Source organism: Ciconia boyciana, chromosome 7 (assembly GCF_034638445.1).
Source record: "Ciconia boyciana chromosome 7, ASM3463844v1, whole genome shotgun sequence".
In the NCBI taxonomy this organism is placed as follows: Eukaryota; Metazoa; Chordata; class Aves; order Ciconiiformes; family Ciconiidae; genus Ciconia; species Ciconia boyciana.
This window is the reverse complement of record NC_132940.1, coordinates 12,409,307-12,430,525: the sequence shown is the minus strand read 5'-3', so window position 1 is coordinate 12,430,525 and position 21,219 is coordinate 12,409,307. Positions and strand designations below refer to the sequence as shown.

The following is a 21,219-nucleotide window of genomic DNA, read 5'->3' as shown; positions in this document are numbered from 1 at the left end:
GCGGTTGGCATCCGCCATGGCGAGCGCTGTGCCCGGCTTACCGGCCGGCGTGCTCTCAGCTGTAACCCCGCACCAGACCTCCCCGGCACACTCCCACTCGCATTCGCACACGCTAGCATGCAACTCGGCCGTCACCCCTGCCCCTCTCGGGACAGGGGGCCGGGGGACGCCCGGCTCTGCGCTCTACAGCCCCCCTCCCTGCTCGCAGTGTGGGGCAAGGCATCAGGGCACCGCTGCCCCGCTCACGCCGTGGGGACGGGCAGGAGGGACCCCGGGTTTTGCGAGCCACACCGGCGCCCCTGCCCCTTCTCCCGCCGTGGGGCAGGGCGCGGGTGGGCCCGGCTACGCATCCCACGCTCGCAGCGTGGGGCAGGGCGCGGGGACCCCCCGCCACGCTGCCGCGGCCCGGCCGCGGGGAGCCGTCGGGGCAGGGGCGGCCACAGACCCCCGCTCGCCCGGGCAGCCCCACGGGAGGGGCGTGGCCGGGGCGACAGGGGGGCCAATGGGAGGCGGCGGCGGTGAATATCAATGCGGGCCGGGCCAATAGGGGCGCAGCCATGCTGTTAACAGCTTAGGGGCGCGGGGCGGCGCAGAGCAGCGCTGCCGCCGCCGCGGGGAGCGGAGCGGTGCCGGGCTCCGCGCACCCCCAGCCCGCCCCGGCCCCGGTTCCCCCGCCCGGCCCGCCATGGCGGCGGCCGTGGACGAGAGCACCCTGCCCTCCATCTCCACTTTCGCCAACCTGCTGCCGCTGGAGGAGCGGCCCGCCGACATGCTCCACGTAAGCAGCGGGCACCGGGGAGGGGGCGGCAAGGGGGGTACGGGGCAGAGCGTCCCGGGCTGGGGCTCAGCCCGGCCGGTGGGGGCGGCCCCCCTCCCGCCGTCGGAGGGCGCCCCGGGGGCGGCGCAGCCGGAGCGGTGCCGACCCGTCGGACGGGTTGGGGGGAGCCGCCGCCCCGAGCGGGAGGCGCGGAGCGCGGTGCCCGAGCGGCGGGCGCCGCCGCAGCCGTCGCCCCGCCGGTCCTGACGCCCCTCTTCCCCGCAGAGGATGCTGCAGCAGGACGGCGCCGCCGCCGTCAAGCGGGAGGAGGACGACTTGGGCAAGTTCGTGGACTTGGACTTCATCCTGGCGCACACCAGCAGCGGCGGGCAGGGGCCGCCCGGCCCCAACTACCCCCTGCCCGAGACCCCCGAGAGCTGCGGCACCACCTACGACAGCGACGGCTCCTACCCCACGCCGGGCAAGTTCCCGGCGCCTTACCCCGAGGGCCAGGGCCACAGCTACGTGGCCGAGCTGCTCACCCCGGACCTGCCTGGCCACTGCGACCTGCAACGGAGGGAGTACACGGAGCTGCGGGTGCCCGGCGGCCCCCACCACCACCACCCCCACCACCACCCGCCCCTGGCCCGCCCGCTGCCCCTGGACCCCGCGCAGCCCTTCGGGCCCCGCATCAAGAAGGAGCAGCCGGAGGAGCGCGCCTGCATGCTGGGGCTGCCCGCCGCCGAGTACCTGGGGCCGGGCGGCGGCGAGCACAAGCCACGCGTGGCGCCGGGTCCCGGGCCGGGACCGGTGCTGGGGCCGCCGCTGCCCTACCCGGGCTTCGCCCACGGCCGCCTGGGGCCCCACGAGGAGCCGCTGCCCGGCGCCGACCCCCACCTCCTGGCCGACCTGCCGCCCCACTACGCCGTGGCCCCGCACCGCTACGCGCCCCACTTCGCCCCCCAGCCGCCGCCGCCGCAGTTTCATGGACACTTCAGTGTTTTCAGGGAGCCCCTGAAGGGGCCGGGGCCGGGCCCGGCGGGGCTGCCCGGGCTGCTGGTCACGCCGCCCAACTCCCCGGTGCTGGAGTACTTCCCGGCCGGGGCCCCTCCCGAGGACTGCAAGCCCAAGCGCGGCCGCCGCTCGTGGGCGCGCAAGCGGACGGCCACGCACAACTGTGAATATCCGGGCTGCGGCAAGACCTACACCAAGAGCTCCCACCTCAAGGCGCACATGCGGACCCACACGGGTAAGGGCGCGCCGGGGAGGGCGGCCACGCCGTGGGGGGATGCGCAGAGGGTACCGGGTGGGGGGACCGGAGCACATGGGGAGTCCCGCGAGCCCGCTCCGGCGTGGTTCCCGGAGGTGTGGCGGGGCGGCGGGGGAGGAGGCGCCGGGGGCGCTCGGAGAGGGTCCCCCGCGGTTATGCCGGGGGCGCACGGAGGGTCCCCGCGGTGGGGCCGGGTGGAGGGACCCCGCAGCTGGCACGAGGCTGCACGGAGGGGGTCCTGCGTGGGGCAGGGTGCAAGTGGGGGTGGCCCCGGGAGTGCTCAGAAGGACCCCCGGGTGGGGGCCGGGCAGGGGCACACGGGGACCAAGGCACACAGCGAGACCACCCCCGCGACACCCTGCCCCGGCCTCGGGGCCCAGGGGTGCCTGGAGGGGCAGGGCCTGGGGGCACATGGAGAAGCCCCCCAGCTGGGCTGGGGGCAAGTGGAGGGGGGAGACAGACTGGGGGTGTATGGTGAGACCCTCCGGGCAGGGCTGGGACAGGACACACGGTGTGGCCCCACAGCAGGGACACGCAGGGGAGCACCCACAGTCTGAAGTGGGGCAGGGGTGCCCAGAGGACAAGCCCCATGCATGGCACATGGGACAGCGGAGCACATGGGGAAGGGCAGGAGAGAGGGGACAAAAGGAAAGGTGGGTCAGGCAGAGGTGTGCAGGGGATGAGTACACAGCGGGGCTCCCCGCTCCTAAGGGTGGTAGGCAGGGATCCCTCCTGAAAAGGGGGTGCTGGGCAGGGGAGCACTCTGGTGAAGGTATAGGGAGGATGGGGACCTCCAAGCCCACTGACACCCCTCTCCTCTGCAGGTGAGAAGCCCTACCACTGCACCTGGGAAGGCTGTGGCTGGAAATTTGCCCGCTCCGATGAGCTGACCCGTCACTACCGCAAGCACACGGGCCACCGGCCCTTCCAGTGCCACCTCTGTGAGCGGGCTTTCTCCCGCTCTGACCACCTCGCCCTCCACATGAAGCGGCACATGTGAGCGGCGGGCCGCAACCGGACTCAGTGTCCCTGGAGTCAGCTCATGATGTAAATAGTGTCAGGCTGGGGACGGCACTGGGGAGCAGCCTGGCTGCCCAGCCCTCTCCGCTTGTAGTTGATAACTAGTTTTCTCCTCCTGCCCCCGCTGTGAGAGCTGGGCCCAGCTGACTGGTGGGGAAGGGCTGCTTTGGGGTATAGATGGGGAGCAAAGCTGCGCAAAGTGTCTCCAGCCCCTGCCCAGGTACCACCACTCACCTCCCCACGCCTGGAGAGTCCCCCCCAGCCAGGTACCTGGTGAGTGGCGGGGCTGGTGCACCAGGGATCTGTCCCCAGAGCTCCTGGCTTATATTTGGCATCAGCTTAAAAACCTTCCTCCCCCTCTGATCTTGGCACCCCCCTGGTTCCAGGGACTGTGGTGGCTGACTCTGGCCAGGTTTTGGCTGGAGACCCACGCCTGCAGGGTGCGTGGGTCACGGCGCTGGGAAGTGGGTTGCTGGTCGTCTCGGTTGTGGCCATCAGAACAAACCTCCTGACCCAAAATCCCAGGCTGGACAGGATGAGGGTGGGTGGGACCTGACTGTGGCTCATGGCTATAAAGGTTTGCAGGGGTTGGCAGCGCAGCATCACCTTGCACAGGGAGCGGGGATGCTCCCGTTGCCAGCTTGGGACCCCGCTGGGCAGTCTGGTCCTGGCCATTCCCACAGTTTTCCACTTGGGAGCCTAAAATGGCTCTTCTGGCTCTTGTCTACTTTCATTTGTCTTGTTCTTCCCCTCAGGATGACACCAGGTACTGCTGCAGCTGCCTTCCCCATGCTGCTTTTTTAAATTTAGTGTGTAAAGGACAGTGAGTCCAGCTATGAATGCCCAGGTCTCTGCTATACTTGAAACTTTCGTAGAGGGGGAAAAAAAACTCAAAAGCAAATGAGTCTTTTTATGTGCAGCTTCTGCAAAGCAAGTTGTAAATTAAACAAAGCAGTAATATATAATGTTTCTGTTTTTTTAATATATTTTTTTCTTCCAGCTGGGAACACAGATGAGTCTCGGCTTAGGGAAGTGCACTGTTCCCGTCTGTGTATATTGTTAATTAACATTTCTCTGCTTGGGCACGTTAGGTCTCTTGCACTCTGAAATGTTACTTTTCTTTATATGCAAACTGTTGAAATATTGTGATCTGCTGTATAATAAATAAACAAGATGTAAACATGAAAGAGCCAGGAGAGTTTACTTTAAAGCTTTCTTCTAAGAGGAGAGGGTGAGGCTGGGCTCGCTTGTCAGTAAATATTTATATCGATGTTCATTTCTGCTTAAGTTAGCTGCGGAGGATCGATGGGGAACGCCCAAGCCTCGGCATCTGAGCAGCATCTCCTGAGCAACAGCTTTTGAGTCACCCCACTTCCCCGTGCCTCAGTTTCCCTAATCTGCAGATGGGGCAATTGCAGCACTGGGATGGTGTGACTGGTCCTGCGGTGAGTCACCGCTGAGGGGAACAGTAGCCGAAACTGTACTGGGAGCCTCGCTGGTCCCGTCGTCTTCCTGAGCGGTCCTGTTCTGCTGTCCCCTGCAGCAGGAGCTCTGTGGCACTGGCCTTGTGGTCACAACCGGGAGGTCCGTGGCAGCTGCCCGGCCCTGTGTGCTCTCCCTGCTGTCCTCCCGGGGGTGGCCCAGCAGTTTGGCGGGGTTCAGGTGCTGAGGTTTCCCTGTGTTAATAGGTGGTGACTCAGCACAAGCGTGCTGGCAGGTCCCGAGCTCAGCAAGCAGGTCTGGCTCCATCCCTTCCTCCCTCCCACGGCTGATTACTCGTGATGCACGCATCCTTCTGAAGGCTGGGGCTTGTCTGGACCTGACACCATGCTGGCAGCGCAGGGAGCATGCCGTATGGGCTGCGCGGTGCCCTGGCCCAGGGTGGTAGTGGCTTCCTCCTCCTGTGCTAGTTGCCGCAACCCCAGGTGGCTGGCCAGGGCTGGGAGATGCCCTGGTGCTCCTCACCCTGCAAGAGGAAATGGGATGTAGCTGTGCTGCCCGCATGGGCTGGGCAGGGCTAATCCTGCTCCTTCCCCCTTTCCCGCTTGCAGCTGCGGAGAGTTGAGCTGGAAAAAGAGATGGGAATGGCAGAGCGGGATTGATGCTTCCCCAGGGGGTGGCTAGTGTTTTGGGGTCAGGCTGAATGTCCCGGGGCTGGTGCCTGGCCTTGGGGTCTGCCCTGATCAGGTACAACAGCGTGGGTGTCTCCAAGCAGGGTGGCAGCAGCTTGGGACATTGCGTCCTGCCTGCAGGCCTGGGCATGGGACCATGGGACTGCATCCACAGGTGTCACAGATCCACCAGGCTCAATCACTTGTCCTTTCCACAGCTGCCTCCACCCTCTGCTTGCCCCACTTTGAGACGTGCCTGTGTGGGAGTGACCGTGCTGGGACACAAGTGACCTGTGGTGGGGTACTGGGGGTGTCTTGCTCCCGGGACCCCCGGTACCCAAGGGTGAGGGTCCAACACTCGGGGAGTGGCTGGAGCAAAACTGCTGCCTCTTCCCCGGAGACTCGTTCAAAACGTCACACGGAGGGAGAGGGAAAGGTGTGGGCTGTTTGAATTAGCGATGAGTCAGGCTGGCAAAGCCAGATGGGGAGAGAGTGCGTGCCTGCGTGTTTGTGTGCGTATAAGTAATCTCTGGCTTTGTGTTTTTATTATGATTATTATTTTTATTTCCAGGGGAACGATGAATTTCTCCAACCATCCCGTCCCACTGGAAAGGCTGGCTCTGCTGTCCTGTCCTCCCTAAGCATCCTGGGAGCCGGAGTGACGGTCCGCGGCTGTTTTGAGGTTCGGCTCTGAGATCAGAGCACAAACCAGTTCTTCCTCACCTTTCATCATCGCTGCGCTGGGGCGGGAGGGAGGCCTGGCTCTGCTGCCGCTGCCTTACATGGAGGCAAGAGCAGGGGAAGGCGCTTCGGCTCCTTTTCGGGCAGAGCCACTCCATTCGCTCCCCCGGGCCTGGGGCAAGGCATTCCTTCGGGCACACGATGGGGCACGGCGGTCGCAGGGACCGGCATGGCTGGGAATCTTGCCTGGGCGAGGAGTGGCTGTAGTGGAAATGGCAATTACGGTTAATTTGTTGTTAATAAAAAACACCCTCTTCCAATTGCCTGGGCCAAGATGCACTCTCCGTTGGAGGAGGAAGCCCAGTCCTGTCCCCAGCAAAACCTGCCCTGCAAAGTGATGAGGGCAGCAAGAAAACACCCTTGGCAGTGCTGAGGAAGGCAGGGCTGGGGCACAATCCCTGCCTGTGGTCCGTGCACCCGTGGTCAGCCGGAAAGCGCTTTGCCCAGCCTGGCAGAGGCACACGGGGACCCAAACTGCACCAGTCAACCGGGTGGGACCCTGCTTTGCAGGAGACGTGGCACTAACAGTGTGTCCTGTGCCGGAGGAGAGGGGGATGCTCTGGAGAAGCCGGGCTGGTTCCTGAAGGGCTGATTTACCCATGTACAACCCCTGTGGCTGGCCCAGCCTGGGGCAGGTCTCGGTGTCCCGGGTCACACAGTGGGCTGCTGCAGGGATGGTGCAGAGGGAAAGCTGGCTGGCAGGGCAATGCCACAGTGCCCACACCACCATGCCTGCACCAGGGCCATGCAGACCCTGCTCTGGGATGTGTCTCCTCTCACCAGCCTGGCCTTCCTTTCCCTCCTTGGTCACCTCTTGGCAAAAAGGCCCCCGGGAGCCGTGGTGGTGGGGGATGCAGAGGTCCCTGACCCCCCTGCAAACCTTAAAGCTCAACCCCGTGGCGTTGGGGTGCAGCCGAACCGGCACAGCGGGGAGGCAAACGGGGAAGGGAAGGCACGAAGCATGGAGAAACACCTCCCCACAGAGGAGTGAGTCATGGCCGCAGCGTGGCCTGGCACCTTGCAGTCACCTGCCAGCAGGAGCGGGGCCCCGGGGGTTTCATGGCTGGAGGGGGGGTGAAAGAGCAGCTTGAGTGGGTTTCCATCCTCTGGGGATGACCCAGCTTGTGGGGATCCCCTGTGCTGCAGCCAACAGGTCCCACAGAGCTGGCCCAGGGATGCGGGGCCGTGGGGAGAAGTGGGGGTTGCAGGTCTGGGAGGGCTCCTTGCCCAGGGCTCAGCCCTGGGATTGCTGCAGACCACGGGGACAGCGTGGAGCTGGGGAGGGGATCTGGGTGCTGGAGGTGGGATGGGGTGGGGGGGACGATTTAGGGGTGCTTGGAGGGCCTGACAGACCTTTCCTTGCCACAACACAAGGTGGGAGCTCGTGTCCCCAGGGACGGAGCGTCCGCTCTGAAGGATGCTCCCAGGGCTGGTGTCCCCCCTCCCAGCGGGGTGGTGGGAAGTGTCCCATCCCTGCCACGGGGGGAAGGTCCAGCAGCCTGTCCCCATGGCCCTGCCACTCGGGGTGGGCCAGGCGCCGTGATAACGGGGCTGTGGCTATCACCACACCCTTAGGAAACATTTGGCTTCAGGCACCTGAACCCACGGGGAAGCGATAACTCCTTGGCTTGCTCACCCTGCCTGGACCCACACCTGGTCCTATCGTGCCTTAGTCACACAGTGAGAGTTTTTCCACTGCTGGGCCCCAGATAACCTCCTCCCACCCCACTGGCCACAGTGTTTGCACTTGTCCTCCTCCGCTGGTGCCAGGCTGGGAGACACACGCACCTTGAGCCCTGGGCTGGAGGCACGCACACCTCTGGCCTGGGGCCACCTGCAGCCATGCCTGGCAGCCGGGGCACGGGCAAAGGGCGTGAGGATCATCCTTCCCCCGGGACCCTGGGGTAGGCAGGCAGCTGGCCGGGGGGGGCCAGCGTTGCCCTCCTGCCAGGGCTAAATGTGAGGGGACATCTCTCCCCCAGCTGCTGGGTGGCAGTGAGGTCACCCACGGTTGGCACCCCGTACCTGCAGGGTGGCAGGAGATGGATGATGGGGTTGCAGCAACAGGACAGGGATGCTGGCTGTTGCTGTCCCCCTGCCAAAGCCCTGGGGCACAGGAGCATGGGGCTCCCTGCTGTTGCTGGCTTTCCCAGACCTGCTGCTTTCCCTGGGCTCTCCCTGTGCCGTGGCAAGGCAGGACCACGGTGCTCCGGGGAGGTGACAGACCTGGGCATGTTTCCCCATGCAGAACTCTCATGGACGGCACTGGGGTGTGCGGGCTGACCAAGGTCTCCAGCTGTGGCCCTTTGCTCTTTGAAGGCTGTGCAAGCTCTGGGATGCAGCGGCTGCTGCCCAGAAACAACATCTCTGGGTGCCTTTGAAGGCAGTGCTAATTGCTTCACTGCTGATCAGATTAGCAGAAGCACCCAGCTAATGTGTTTCGCTTGCAGGTCCATACAGCTCCTGGTGGGACACAGCCTCGCAGTGATACCCCCGCTCAGAGAGGTGCGGGGGAGGCGGGTTGTGAATAACACAACCCAGCTGCCCACAATCTCCACCTTTCATGAGGTTAAGAAGCTGCTACCCTGGGGAGAGGAGCTCAAAACATGCTGTGGGCTTAGTTTGTTGAAGAGGAGTGAGTTGATCACCCTGCAACTGGGGCAGAGCTTGGGCTGAGTCCTGCTGGGATAGGGCTGGAAGCTGGGTTTGAGCAGGTCAGGCCTAAAAGTGGGGGATATAATCAAAACCCAAGGACACTGAATAGCCACCTGTCTCTGGATTTTATTTCAGGACTGGTTGTGTTTTCTGGTGCTGTTTAACAACATGAACAGACCGTGAACGACCTGCGACCGAGGGGTGAAGAGAGAGATCCTCTTTCTCTGGTCTTACAAAGCTTGCCCTGGAGCAGCAGTGCCAGGCTTGCCAGGCAGGCAGAGCAGGGGTGACAGTGTCAGCAAAGGCAGAGGAAGGCAGTACTAGCAAAGCCCTGTCTCCCTCTGCAGACCCACCTCGGGGGAGCGTGGACACTGTGGCAAGAGAGCAAGGAGAGACGCTAGAAATGATTAAGAATGGCCACACGCACTGATGGGGAGAGGGCTTGGGTGGACGTGGCAGAGCTGAGAGCCAACAGACAGGACAGGAGAAACCTGGGGACTGGCTCCATGCTTGTGGGAGGAAGGGCCGAGATGTGAAAAGCCATCTCTGGCAGCATGGGAGGGGACAGAAAAGGGGTTAAATGATGCCTGGGGACAACAGACACTCCAGGGGTGTTACCAGCTCCCATTGGGGCACGCTGGCGCAGGCTGGGCCCTGGTGCGGAGGCGACACACCAGTTCCTGTGGGAAGGGGCAGGATGGCAACGGTGGCAGCTCCAGCCCAGCCTGGCTGGTGTTGAGGGGCTGCGTGTCTGAGTCACCCTGCCACACCAGGGTTCGGCTCATCTTGGGACAGCTGCACAGAAGAGATCCCCTCGGGGGCACCCGCTCTCCTGGGCTATCTGAGGTGGCTGGCAGACTGCTGTGGATCTCCGTGCCCCATGCCGAAACCTTCTGCTTCGGACAACCCTCCACCAGGCAGCCTTGCTCCTGCCTCGATGCAGCAGGAAGGTGATTTCTCAAAGACTCTCCTGGCTCCACACGGCTGTTTCCTCTCCCTTCCCCACTCCCCCTCTCTCTTTCCTCCCACAGGGAAGAGGAAACAGGACAGTCCTATTTGTAAAACTTTCACTCCTGGCTGCCTGCGGCCTCAGGTAAGCATTGCGGCTCCGGAGCGCTTTGGGAGGGTTTCCTTGCCAAGTGCGAAGGCGAGGAGCGTACGCTTTGTAAAACCAAGCTGGGACGGGCGGCCCGAACGTGCCACGTGGTGCAGCGCCCGCCTGGCAGGCAGCCACCTGGCACGGGTGGCTCGCCGCTGGCGGGGAGAGCGGGAGGGTGCGACAGCCGCGAGCGAGTGCCTCGGGACCCAGCGAGGAGATGGAAAACTTCCTAAGAGTTCTGCGGGGAGCCGGGGTCAGCCCCGAGACCCTGCGGAGAGCAGGGCGCTGCCACCAAGATGCCCTCCATCACCGCGCCAGGCGGGTGGTGGGGATGGCCTGCCCCAGACCTGCCCCGCAGCCCCCGTGTCCCTGGCCGAGGCAGAGACCAGCGACCCGCCGCCAAGGCCCCGGGGGAATGGGCACCCCCAGCCTGTCGCTTCGGGCAACTGGGGGGGGAAGGTGGGAGCACCCTGGAAGGCCCCGGGCGCCCTGCAGCCCCCTCCTCCCGCACACGGGGTCACCCCCGGCCGCGGGCCGGGCTGAGGTGGGGGGTGCCCCGGGCCGGGCTCGGAGACACCCGTCGGGCCCGGGCCGAGCGCGACTGTGCTGCCACCTCCTGGCGCGGGAGCGAGTCCCGACTGCAGCGGGCTCTCCGCCCGGAGCGGGTAGGAGGTACGTCGGGTCCGGGCGCGGCCGCTGGGCTGCGGGGGAGGCAGCGCCGGCGGCGCCAGGCCCCGGGCGGCCGCAACCTGCCGGGAGCGGGGCGCGAACCCGCCATCCCCGCCCCTCACCGCCCCCCCCCCCTCCGTCGTGCGTTCCCCAAAGGGCTCCGGGCGCTTCCGGCCGCCTCTCGGCGGGAGCGGAAGTGGCGCTGCCCGGGCCGCTGTGGTGGTCGCACCGTCCCGGTGGCTGCGGAGCCGGCGAGGGTGGGTGAGCGCGGGACCGGCTCGGCTCGGGGCTGCGGTGTCCCTGCGGCGCCGCCTCGTCCCGCCCGTCCTCCCGCGGGCTTCCCGGGGCTCCCCCGCGGGGCTCCGGGCCGCGGGCTCGGCGTGCGTGGCCCCCGGGACCGGCCGGGTACAAGGCCCTGTTGTTGGGCCTGAGGGGGATGGGGAGGTGGCTGAGGGCGGTGTGTGTATGTATCTCCGTGTATGTATGTAGACACACGTGTGTATATGTATACATATATGCGTGTTTGTGTATGTAAGGGATAGCCCCCGCGGGAGGTGCACGTTAACCCCGGCCCCCTGTTTCCCCCCCGCCCCCAGAGCTGGAGGGGACGGACGGGACGGCGGCGGGCAAGGCCAGCGGGCAGGCGGAGAGATGGCAACGGGCGCAGATGTGCGGGACATCCTGGAGCTGGGCGGCGTGGAGTCGGAGAACACGGGCACCATCAACAAAAAGGATATAATCAACTCGGATAAGGTGAACTGCGATGCCCTAAGGGGCCACTGCTTGTTTTCTGGGCATTGACTGACCTTGCATGTGGTGTCTGGGGTGAACATTGGAAAAAAGATAGAATAAAGCACGTTCCTACCATAGTCCGCTTATTGTTGGGCTTCCTAGGAGTATCTGGAAATGCCTGGAAGGCCCCACTCCCGGGTTCCTGGTGTTCTTAGTTAACTGTGCTGTGGCATTTGGGGCAGTATTTAGGCTCGAGCTCTGTAAGTGGTGTCCTGGTGAGCTGGGCCTGGCCCCAGGACATTTTCAGCTGTGTCTTTAATTCCTATTTTGTGGAACAAGTGTGAAGCGTGTTTACCGTCTAGCCCCCAAGCAGATGGAAATAATATAACACAGCCCTGTTTTAAAAGAAAAAGAGATTGTCTGACTTGATTGAACGGTAAGCGTCTTCAAAGCACAGATGGGGAAGGTGTGCAGCTGGGGTTTGGGAGAAATGGGATGCGTTGCCTGTGGGAATGTGGGCAAGTTAGTAAGCTCTGTTCAGGACATATACTGTCATGCGCTGCGTTCTGTGTGGTAATATGCTATGGTATGTTGTTGTCTCCTGTGTTTTAAATTCGGGCAAGTTCTTGGCTGTCCCATGCTTCTCAAGGTGTTGGGAAGGTCAGTTCACGAGTAGTTATGAGATGTGGAGGTGCTTGGAAACAAGCCAGGAGAGATGAAACCCCAGGAGCTCTCTGGTACAGAGATGGTCTGATTTTAAGTAAAGCCTGAGTATTTGTTTGGAAAAAGAACCAAAACAAAACCAAACATTTGCAACCACCCCATCCCTGAAAGTACTTCCTGACTGTCTTTGCTTGCCTCCACTGAAACGTTTGTTTCTGAAGAGAAGCGCAGTGGTTTCATGACTGCCTTGCTGGGGATGGGACACACAGTATAATTGGTGTAATGGAAAACTGATGAGTTGCAGTAATTTAAAGGCTGAAATGTTAAAATCACCAGTTATCAGCTGCGTTGGTGAATAGCGTGTCTGGTGAGCAGCTTGTTGGCTGGATTCAGCCTGTGATGTTGTGCTCCTAGGTGTTTGGAGTTGTGAGTTCTTTGATTTAGATGCGTTTGTCTGTTAGGTAGCAGAGAGCTGAAGGAGTACTGGTGGCTGTCTGTCTCTTTTGGAGCAGAGAATAAGATGGGTTTCTCCTCAAATTTACTGTAACGGAAAGAGGGAGGAAGGGGAGGTGCTATGAGAGGTGTGGGGAGGAGTGCAGGAGGCCACTTGTGGCTGTGAGTGAAACATTCTGAATTTCTACAAAGTACAGAAACTAAATCAAGCTAGAGGTATAAGCCATTATTGCATGGAGAGAGCAAAATTGCTAATAACAGTGCAGCACTTGCTCAGGAAATAGATCTGTTCACAATTAGAAAAGAAACAGATTGATGTCTTTAAATCACAAGAGAGCCATGAAGTACTTTCCAGTCCATTAGTGACTGAGAATGTTAAAATAAAAATTACTAGGCATAAAAACATTTAAATCAGCAGGACCAAGTAATTTGTTCTCAACTCCTAAAAGAGCTGGCTGAGCTGATCTCTGACCTGCTGATATTAACTTTTAATAAATCTGGGAGCTTTGGGGGAATTCCAGAAGCCCGTGTTCAAACAGGGTGTGTGGTGACCCGCGGGTAACTGCCTTGGTTGGCCTTACATCACTCCTGGGCAAAATGATGGACATGCTAGGAGAAAGGTGTTTGATTAGGAGTGAAAAGGTGCTAATATAATGAATGTCTGTCATGAAGTTTTATGGAAAGTAGTTGTAGTCCAAGCTGATAGATTATTATTTTTTTTAATGGGATTTTGAATTTGCTTGATAAAGGTGACTGTATGGATTTAATACAATTTATGATACAGTGTTAGTGTTACTACTGCAAAATATTCTGATTTAAAAGTTGGTAGTGATATGGTAAACACTGAAAAGTAGTGACATGGCTAGTAGTTATAAAGACGGTACAGCTAGACCAAATGCTCTGGACTACTTGGTAAACTTGGCCCACTTAAATAAAGTGTACCTTGTTAATGTGGCTGTTACTATATCTACCTGAATCAAAAGCTGATTACTTTATAAACTTGTATATGTGATATGAGGTGGAATGTGTCCTGGAAACCATCAGTTCTGGCAAGGTTTTAGGGGCCAGATTGAGTTGTCTACATTGAATTCCTGGTATGAAGAAACTACATTCAAAAAAATTATTTCCTTTATAAATGGGAGAGCGGAGGCGGCAACAAGGGGTTTACTTTTGTAGGTGATACCCGTAGTTTTGACGTGGCGCTACTGCAAGGGCTTGATCACAACTGGTAAGAACTGAAGTTGCTGCAGAACAAAGTGACAAAAACTAAGAGAGAGTGGGAAGATATTTCTTATCTTCTCTAAAAGGTAGAGAATCACTTAATTAAATACATCAATACCTTCACTTGAGGTCAGTGCTTACCTAGTAGGAAAAGGCTTAGTGCGCCAGCCTCTGAAAACTACAGCCAGATGTTCAACTTGGAATTTAAGTGTGTGTTATCAGCAACAACAAGTGTCTGAGTACTGGTGAGTGTTATCACTGAAAGTGGGCACGTTTTGTCTGTCAGTGTCTTCCACCAGGAGCAGGCACTTTCCTGGAGAAATTCAAGGTGTCTAAAAATAGATAAAAGTGAAAACCATCACAGCATGCCAGGTTATGTAGTTTAATGTTCCCTCAGGGATCTCTACTTCTGAATCTAAAATGCAATTCTTTTGTTTCAGAAAAAATCCAAGAAATCTTCAGAGACACTGACGTTTAAGAGGCCAGAAGGAATGCACCGAGAAGTTTATGCACTCCTCTACTCTGACAAAAAGTAAGAGCTTATGGTCATCTGTGCACATTGTGGGTTAGCCTGGGCTTTTGGCGGCAGGGCAGCATCCTCTTGAAACCACGGGCAGTCTCACTTCCCAGATTGATTCCCCTTTGTGCTTGGCCCACACTTGTGCCCTTCTCTCTTAGACAGTCATGGACAGAGTCTGTCTTCTCTCTTCTAAATTTGAGGGGTTTTCTCTGTGTAGGAGATGAATTAGGTACAGGCACAACAGTCTAGTGTAGACAAGGCAGTGTTCTTACCCTTCTGTATCTAATTCTCTTTTATTTGCAACTGGGAATAGCACCTGCTTTTATTTCAGCGAAAAGAGTTCTGCTGCAGCCTGTATTTAGCTTGTTAGGGATTGTGCCCTTGCCCCAGAGGTCTCTTGCGTAGTTTGCTTTCCAGATGGTTCTGTTCAAACCCATCCATGCTGTGTATTCTGTCCTCTGATGCGGGAAGCATTGCAGTCTGGGAAGTGCAAAACCTGGAATAAAGCTTAAACTCAGGTTTTCCCACCCTGGACGTTGTGGTGGCAGATCCCACTCTGAGTCTGAAATCTCCTTGGGTTTGTCCTGGGCTGCTTCTTGCTTCTTGTCAGCCGGTGCTTTTCTCTACTACAGGGATGCACCTCCGCTGCTGCCAAGTGATACAACTCAGGGTTATCGAACAGTCAAAGCAAAACTGGGGTCCAAGAAAGTCCGGCCGTGGAAGTGGATGCCTTTCACCAACCCAGCGAGAAAAGATGGAGCGATGTTCTACCACTGGCGGAGAGCAGCAGAGGAAGGAAAGGACTACCCTTTTGCCAGGTTTAATAAAGTAAGTGGGAGCACTTTCAAACAAAAGCATATAAATAGCAGCTGGAAAATACCCTTCAGTCAGCTTCTTGAATGTCCAGACACAAAGTTGGTTCTTTCAACACATGAAGGCTGAGTTAGATTTGGCAATTGCATTTTAAATTGCAGCACGGCCTGCAGCAGTGTGATCTCAGACTGTGATGCCTCCAGATCCTTTAAGCTAAGTGGGCTCAGCATGTGGTCAGAGCTTGCTAGAGCCCTCTGTGTGCAGTCATTGATTTGGTAAGGAGGCACTGTACCATCTAATTCATTTCCTAACCAACATTCTCTCCCTGATTACAGGCTCTGGGTAGTAAAAGATATTCTATTCTGAGTGAGACATTAAAGTCTTGTTATTTTGCCCAGTATGAAAAAATTCGCTTGAGCTTCATGGCCAAAAAGCTGGCTTGCAGCCTCTTGGCCAGATTCCAGCACAGATGCTGAATTACGGTGTGTTCCCTCTGAAATTGCTCCTGTGGTATCAGTGTGGTGCAGTACCCTGTTCTTTGCGTCTTATATTAAATTGTCACAATGTGTTGTTGTAATCTCCTGCTGTCTTTTGTCCCAGATGTATCTGCTTTGAGCGGTTGGGGCTTTTATGTGCATGCACAAAGAAAACTACATCAGGATTTATATTTTAAAGTCAGGACCTCCAAAGTTAGGAAGGAGCAGTGTTAGGGTGCCTCCATAATGTAATTTAACCCTCTTCATGATGCAAATCTGAAGGGGGAAAAAAAAAGTATGTGACAACATGATTCCACAAAAGCTCTGCTTGCGTATAACTGTATACAGCATTTTAAATTTGTAACCCACAGAGTATCAGCTCTAATGAAGCCTGGCTTCCTGCAGAGCTAAGTGGTTGGTTGACCTTATATGTTAGAAGGCTCAAGCTCTGACTGATGCTTTTCCTCTTGCTGGGACATTGGTAAGAGCCTCCTGTGGTATCTCTTCTCTGATGTCTAGGGTGGAAGTCTGAAGCATGACTCACTTAGTCAAGGCACCTACCTATCTGTCTGAGTGAAACTTTGGGAGTGTAATTGTCTCTAAGACTCTACTGCTGTAACAGTTTTTGGCTGAGCTGAACTGAGTTTATCAGAGGGGACCACACATGGGTGTTGTAATTATATGATTCTTGTTTCCTTAACTTTATCACGTACCATGAATTGACAGACAGAAGAGCCTTCAGCAAGGCTGCAACCTTTAGATTAGTGGTACAGACCTCTGCCATCTGCACATGCACAATTACATAATATTAGGAGCAAGTTGTTACCCTTGTGGATCTGTGGTTGAGAGGGTAGAAGGCACTGATGACGAGTCTTGCAGATATTTGCTATGTCAGAGGAATTTTATTTACTTTTCCAGACTCTTCTGTGGCTTCCTTCTCACATACTTGATACCTCTGCTTGAATCTCTTACTTCCCTTGGCACAAGCCCATTTTCCTGTGTAGTTTGTCCCACTGGTCAGTCAAGCTCTTTAACCCATCTGCCGTGTCACTGCCTAGTTTCTTTGCCTTTTCTCTCTGCTCCCAGTCTCCCACCCAAATCCCTTCTCTTTGTGAAATCCAAAATGTAAACTTAGGTTTCACAGTGTACACTGAGCCTTGATCCAGGGTGTGAAATAGGAATGTAAAAGCAACTTCACTGGTGTCGGAGCAAAAGCCAGTCTCAGCTGATATTCTGTTTCTGGCTACCATTAGTAAAGGCTTAGAGAAAGAGCATGAGAATGGGGCAAATATAGATCATTTCTTCCTAGCTTCTGGTGGTCTTTGGCTTAAGGATTTCTTAACTTGGAATTTGTGTTTAATAATTCTTGCTAGGTACATTCAGGGCAGAAAGCTGCTTTGTGAATATCCCATGGTCATGAGTTCTGCAGGTTAATTTTGTGTGGTGTGCAAAGGTGCTTTCTTCTGTTCATTTTAAACTGCTGCCTTGGTGTTTCATTTGGTGCCTCTGAGATCTTGTGTTACATGATGTAGTAAATTGTCCTTGCTATGTACTGTGTTTTCCATAATTTGACATACATCTGCCCTTCTGTGCCCTCTGTCACCCTTGTTGTTCTCAAATATCCTTTCTTTTGAAACGGGTGGACTAGGGGTTCATGTTTAACTTATGGAAGCGTGGCGGGTTTGTCCATTGGCTGTGTTTCTCTGATTTTTTGGGGGGTGGTTGTTTTTTTTGTTTTTTTTTTTTTTTTCCCCCTGATCGTTTTTAGCCTTCAGTTTGTCTTTTCACCACTGCTGGGCATTGTGCTGATGTTTTCACAGAACTGTCTCATGGCTCCAGGATCTTTTCTGAGCAGTTTCAGCTAATTTAATGCCCATCATTGTGTGAGTCTGTAGTGTGAAGTGTAGGACTGAGAGGGGTTTTCTGGGCCATTGAGTCCTCTTCTTGGCTCTTTCAGGGCCTGCACCATCCAGTCCCTTTCATAAACTGATCAGGTTCCTTTTGAAAAGCACTTGGATTTTTCTGCTCCTGTGCTTCCTTGGGAAGCTGTTCCAGACTGTGTCTGCTCCATTTCTCATTTCCAGGTTAAATTTTCCATGTTTAATTGGCATTTCTTTGCAAGCCAATTTCTTTGTCCTTATTTCAGTTGTTATTTTCTTCCTGTGGGTATTCTTTTCATTCCATCTAGCATACTTGAAGCTTGCAGTCAGGTTCCCTTTCAGACTTCCTTTGCTAGGCTCCTTTCTCTTCCAGTCTGCTGTGAGAAGACAAGCTCCCCACCCCATTAGTCATCCTCATTGCTCTTTGTACTTGTTCCCATTTCAGTTCATCTTTCCTGAACATGGGTCAGTAGAGTTATGGTTGGTATCCCTGGCAAGGTCTTGTGGTGCAACTGAAACCCTGCCAGTTTCTGCTGGAAATCCCTCTCTGGGGGTCATAATTGCATTTTCATGGCTGCATTGCATTTGAACTTATAGTCATCCCGTGGTTGGCTCAAGGTTCCTATCTGATGAGTTCTCACCTTCTCACTTCTCAGCAGTTCTCACCTGAGCAGCCTCAGCTGAAAGCGGCTGAGGAAGTGTTTTGGGGACTGCTCTTTGCTCATGTCCCATTCTGTTCTCTGACCTGGCATCTGCCACCTTCCTTCCATCCACTGCAGAGGGCCCTGCTGGCTCTTTTCATGTATGTATGCTACTCTAGAAATTTTTTTCTTTTTCATGACTTACATAGGGCATCCTTACGGTGTCTAATAGGACGGTGCTTCTCCTGGTGGAAGTGGTACTTGAAGGTTGAGGTGCGGTATGTCCCTAGCAGATATGCTTCACCTTTATGCTTCTGTTTCTAAGTGATGCGCAAACCACTTTCCCAGGGAAGTGGTTGAGTCGCCATCCCTGGAGGTATTTAAAAGATGTTTGGATGAGGTGCTTAGGGACATGGTGTAGTGGTGGACTTGGTAGCGTTAGGTTTATGGTTGGACTTGATCTTAAAGGTCTTTTCCAACCTATATGATTCTGTGATTCTGTGAAAAGGCAGTAGACCTAAAGAGACTGTGATTTGGATGCTCAGAAATGATCCTCATGAACTCCATAGAGCCCAGAGGAGGACTTTCCTGGTGTAGGACTCAGGAGGGCATAGAGGTGTTGAAGCATGTGTGCCGCTCACATGTGCACTATGTTTTTGTGTGGAGGCAGGACCTCCTCAGGGTCAGCAAAGTTCAGCTGCAGGAGTGGTGGGAGGGGGTAAGGGAGGAAAGCACAGACTTGTTTGCACTTTTGCTTTACCATGCACTAGGACTTCCCCTAATACACCAAGTATTTTTACTGCTCCTTTAGTACTCATGTGACACTTGTGTTCTGGATAGAGCCCTTGCAGAGCAGTTCCAGGCTGGGGACAGTGGTGTGGGTTTGGCCTTTTAGGCACCTGGGATGCTCTGAGAGTTGGACTGTTGTTTGGCCCTGTGGCTCTGATGGAGAAAGGGTGGATGAGGAAGGGAGGGACAAAGTTGTTTGCCAAGTTTATGGCCCTCAATTGTACAGCACCCAGCCTTTCAGATCTTCACAGCACTGTCTGCACCAAACATGAAAGAAGTGAGTTGTGTATCAAAGCAGGAGGTGTGCCAAAGGCTAGGAACCACCGCTCCTTGCCTTTCCCGTTCTTCCCGTACAAGTGAGCATGTCCCAACCCAAGTAAAGAGTTGACTGTCAGAGCAGTTCATGTCAAGGTATTGGTGCTGCTATGTGGGAGGAATGCAGGGAGGCTGGCTGAACCTTGGTTTCATTGTCATTTTAGCCTGATAATTTTGAAACCTATTGTCAGGATGTGGGTTGCTGACCTCTGCCTGTGTCAGCCACCTGAAATAGGTTTCAGCCTCCCAGGCAGTTGTTCCTAGTAGGCTCCCCAGAATGTAATGTTTGTGGTCCTGAGATCACACATTGCTCCTTATCAAGTCCCCTGCTTGCTTGTCACGTTTCCTACCAGGACCCATTGCTCAGGGTCCTGGCAGCCCCCTCCTGTCAGTACGCTGCTCTTGTTCTTGGCTCAAGTATCTCAGCCCCTACCAGCTGGCAATGAGAAGGGCAGTGCTGCAAGAGAACTGCTATGTTTTTCTTTTTCCTGCATAGACAGTGCAGGTACCTGTCTACTCGGAGCAGGAGTACCAGATGTATCTCCATGATGATGCGTGGACCAAAGCTGAGACAGACCACCTCTTTGACCTGGCTCGGCGTTTTGATCTGCGCTTTGTGGTGATTCATGACCGCTATGATCACCAGCAGTTCAAGGTGAGTCCTGGGGGCCAAGGTGCTGCTAGCAACCTGCTGCTACGGCACGTGCAGGGCTTGCTGCACTGCAAAGACCAAATTACCCTTTATATCAACTTAATTAGGGGAAAATAATGAATTATTGGCAGCAAGGAATATTGAATTTCCAGCACGGGGCATTGCTGCTTGCTTTGTTTGTAATTAAATCCACTGTGACTGTGCTCATTCCATGTTGTGTTTTATTAGAAAGTTAGAAGGTTTGTCCCTGCCAGGAGAACAACTCATTGTTCCTTGAAGATAAGGCAGCTGGGGAGTTTCTTTAGCTGAGCAGGATAGGTGTCCTGGATTCCAGTCCAGGTCCTGGGAGAAGGATCTGCTAACGGTTCCTGGATATTGGGATTTTTCCCTGGTGCTGCTCCTGACTTGTGGTCTGACCTGGCACAGCCTTCTTTTATCTCTGCTGTGAAGCAGGGACCATCAGTGGTCTGAAGATGCAAGCCTGGTGTCATGATGCTAAATCTCCTGTAACTGCTGGTTCTGTGCCTCCTGGTGACACGAGGGAATGATGTGACTCCTACAGAACAGCTCCAAATGCTGGACTTTTTTGTTGCCCTCTGAAAGGCTCACGTGAAGAGCCTGTAGCAAAGTGGAATAACAAGAGTCTGCCCAGCTGTGCAGCCCAAACACCTTTGGTGCTTGGAGTAAGGGAACACAGCTCAGACTCCATGTAATGATGGGCAGTGAATTGTTGCAGCTGATACCTTCTTGGTTATGGCTTGAATAGCCATTGTCTGGAGCAGCTCAGAGGAGACCTCCAGTATGGTTGACACAGTTTCCTGTTCACAGGTTTTCTCCTCTCGAGACAACTATCCTTGCATCCTTTTATCTGGGAGTGCTTCACTGCTGTATTGTCTCTAACCCTCAGCTCTAATGTTGGATGCTTTGGTCCAACATTTAGTAGCTGTGAACCCATGACAGTTAATTGATGCAGTTCCCTGAGAAAATCCCTCTTCCCTGTGGTTCCACTGGGACTGGCAAGGCTCTTCCTAGGCACTGTGTCTTATACCCTATCTGACATCCTTCAGCCAGTGGTCCTTAGCTGGCTACTGCACAATGTTTCGCTTGGTTCTTTCATAATGTCCTCCTGTGATGTCTTCCACAGAAAAGATCAGTGGAGGACCTGAAGGAACGATATTACCACATCTGTGCCAAGCTGGCTAATATTCGTGCAGCTCCAGGCACAGACCTGAAAATCCCAGTCTTTGATGCTGGCCACGAGAGGCGAAGGAAGGAACAACTGGAAAGGCTGTACAATAGGACACCAGAGCAGGTAACTTGAGGAAGAGAGCATCACTGCTCCAAAAGGTTTATGAGGTGAATTAAATAGGCCAGAGGGTGGGAAAGGGAAAGAAAGACTGGACAAGAAAAGAGCAATAACCTAAGTATTGCTTTTGTTGTTGAGTTCATGTCATTTTAAGGGATACAAAAGGAGAATAACTGAGAAATCTGACTGTACAGGAGAGAGGGCTAGGTGAGCAGAGTTTTGGTCTCTGGTAACTGCCAACACCTTCTCTGTGACACTTACTGTACTAGTCCTCTGAATAGAAACAAATTCTCAGATCAGTGTCCTTATGAGTCCCTGAGTCCCATGGGGAGAAAATTATTTCCTTTAGAGTAAAAATCTTGCCAGAAAACATCAAAGACTGTAAATCTGCATGTTTAGTTCTCCTCTTTGTTGAAGCTGTGTAACGGTCCCTGGG

General features: G+C 55.4%; 2 protein-coding genes across 7 annotated transcripts in view; both read left to right on the top strand.

Moving 5' to 3' along the window:
* The first annotated feature begins 556 nt into the window (after window positions 1-556).
* Window positions 557-4,237, top strand: KLF17 (KLF transcription factor 17). Its single transcript, XM_072868380.1, has 3 exons — window positions 557-778; window positions 1,043-2,006; window positions 2,852-4,237. The coding sequence occupies exons 1-3, from the start codon at window positions 686-688 to the stop codon at window positions 3,025-3,027; spliced, it is 1,233 nt and encodes a 410-aa protein (XP_072724481.1). The 5' UTR covers window positions 557-685; the 3' UTR covers window positions 3,028-4,237.
* A 6,258-nt stretch (window positions 4,238-10,495) lies between these two features.
* DMAP1 (DNA methyltransferase 1 associated protein 1) overlaps window positions 10,496-21,219 on the top strand; it is a 42,354-nt gene continuing 31,630 nt past the window's right edge. For 3 of the 6 annotated variants that reach the window (XM_072868251.1, XM_072868252.1, XM_072868250.1), the window contains exons 1-5: window positions 10,919-11,075; window positions 13,832-13,923; window positions 14,544-14,739; window positions 19,322-19,480; window positions 20,622-20,789. In XM_072868251.1, coding sequence (XP_072724352.1) covers window positions 10,974-11,075; window positions 13,832-13,923; window positions 14,544-14,739; window positions 19,322-19,480; window positions 20,622-20,789 — 717 coding nt within the window. In that variant the 5' untranslated portion in view covers window positions 10,919-10,973. Of the gene's footprint in view, window positions 10,584-10,858; window positions 11,076-13,831; window positions 13,924-14,543; window positions 14,740-19,321; window positions 19,481-20,621; window positions 20,790-21,219 lie in introns of those variants that run through there. The other 3 variants (XM_072868253.1, XM_072868254.1, XM_072868255.1) reach the window with 3 other exon arrangements.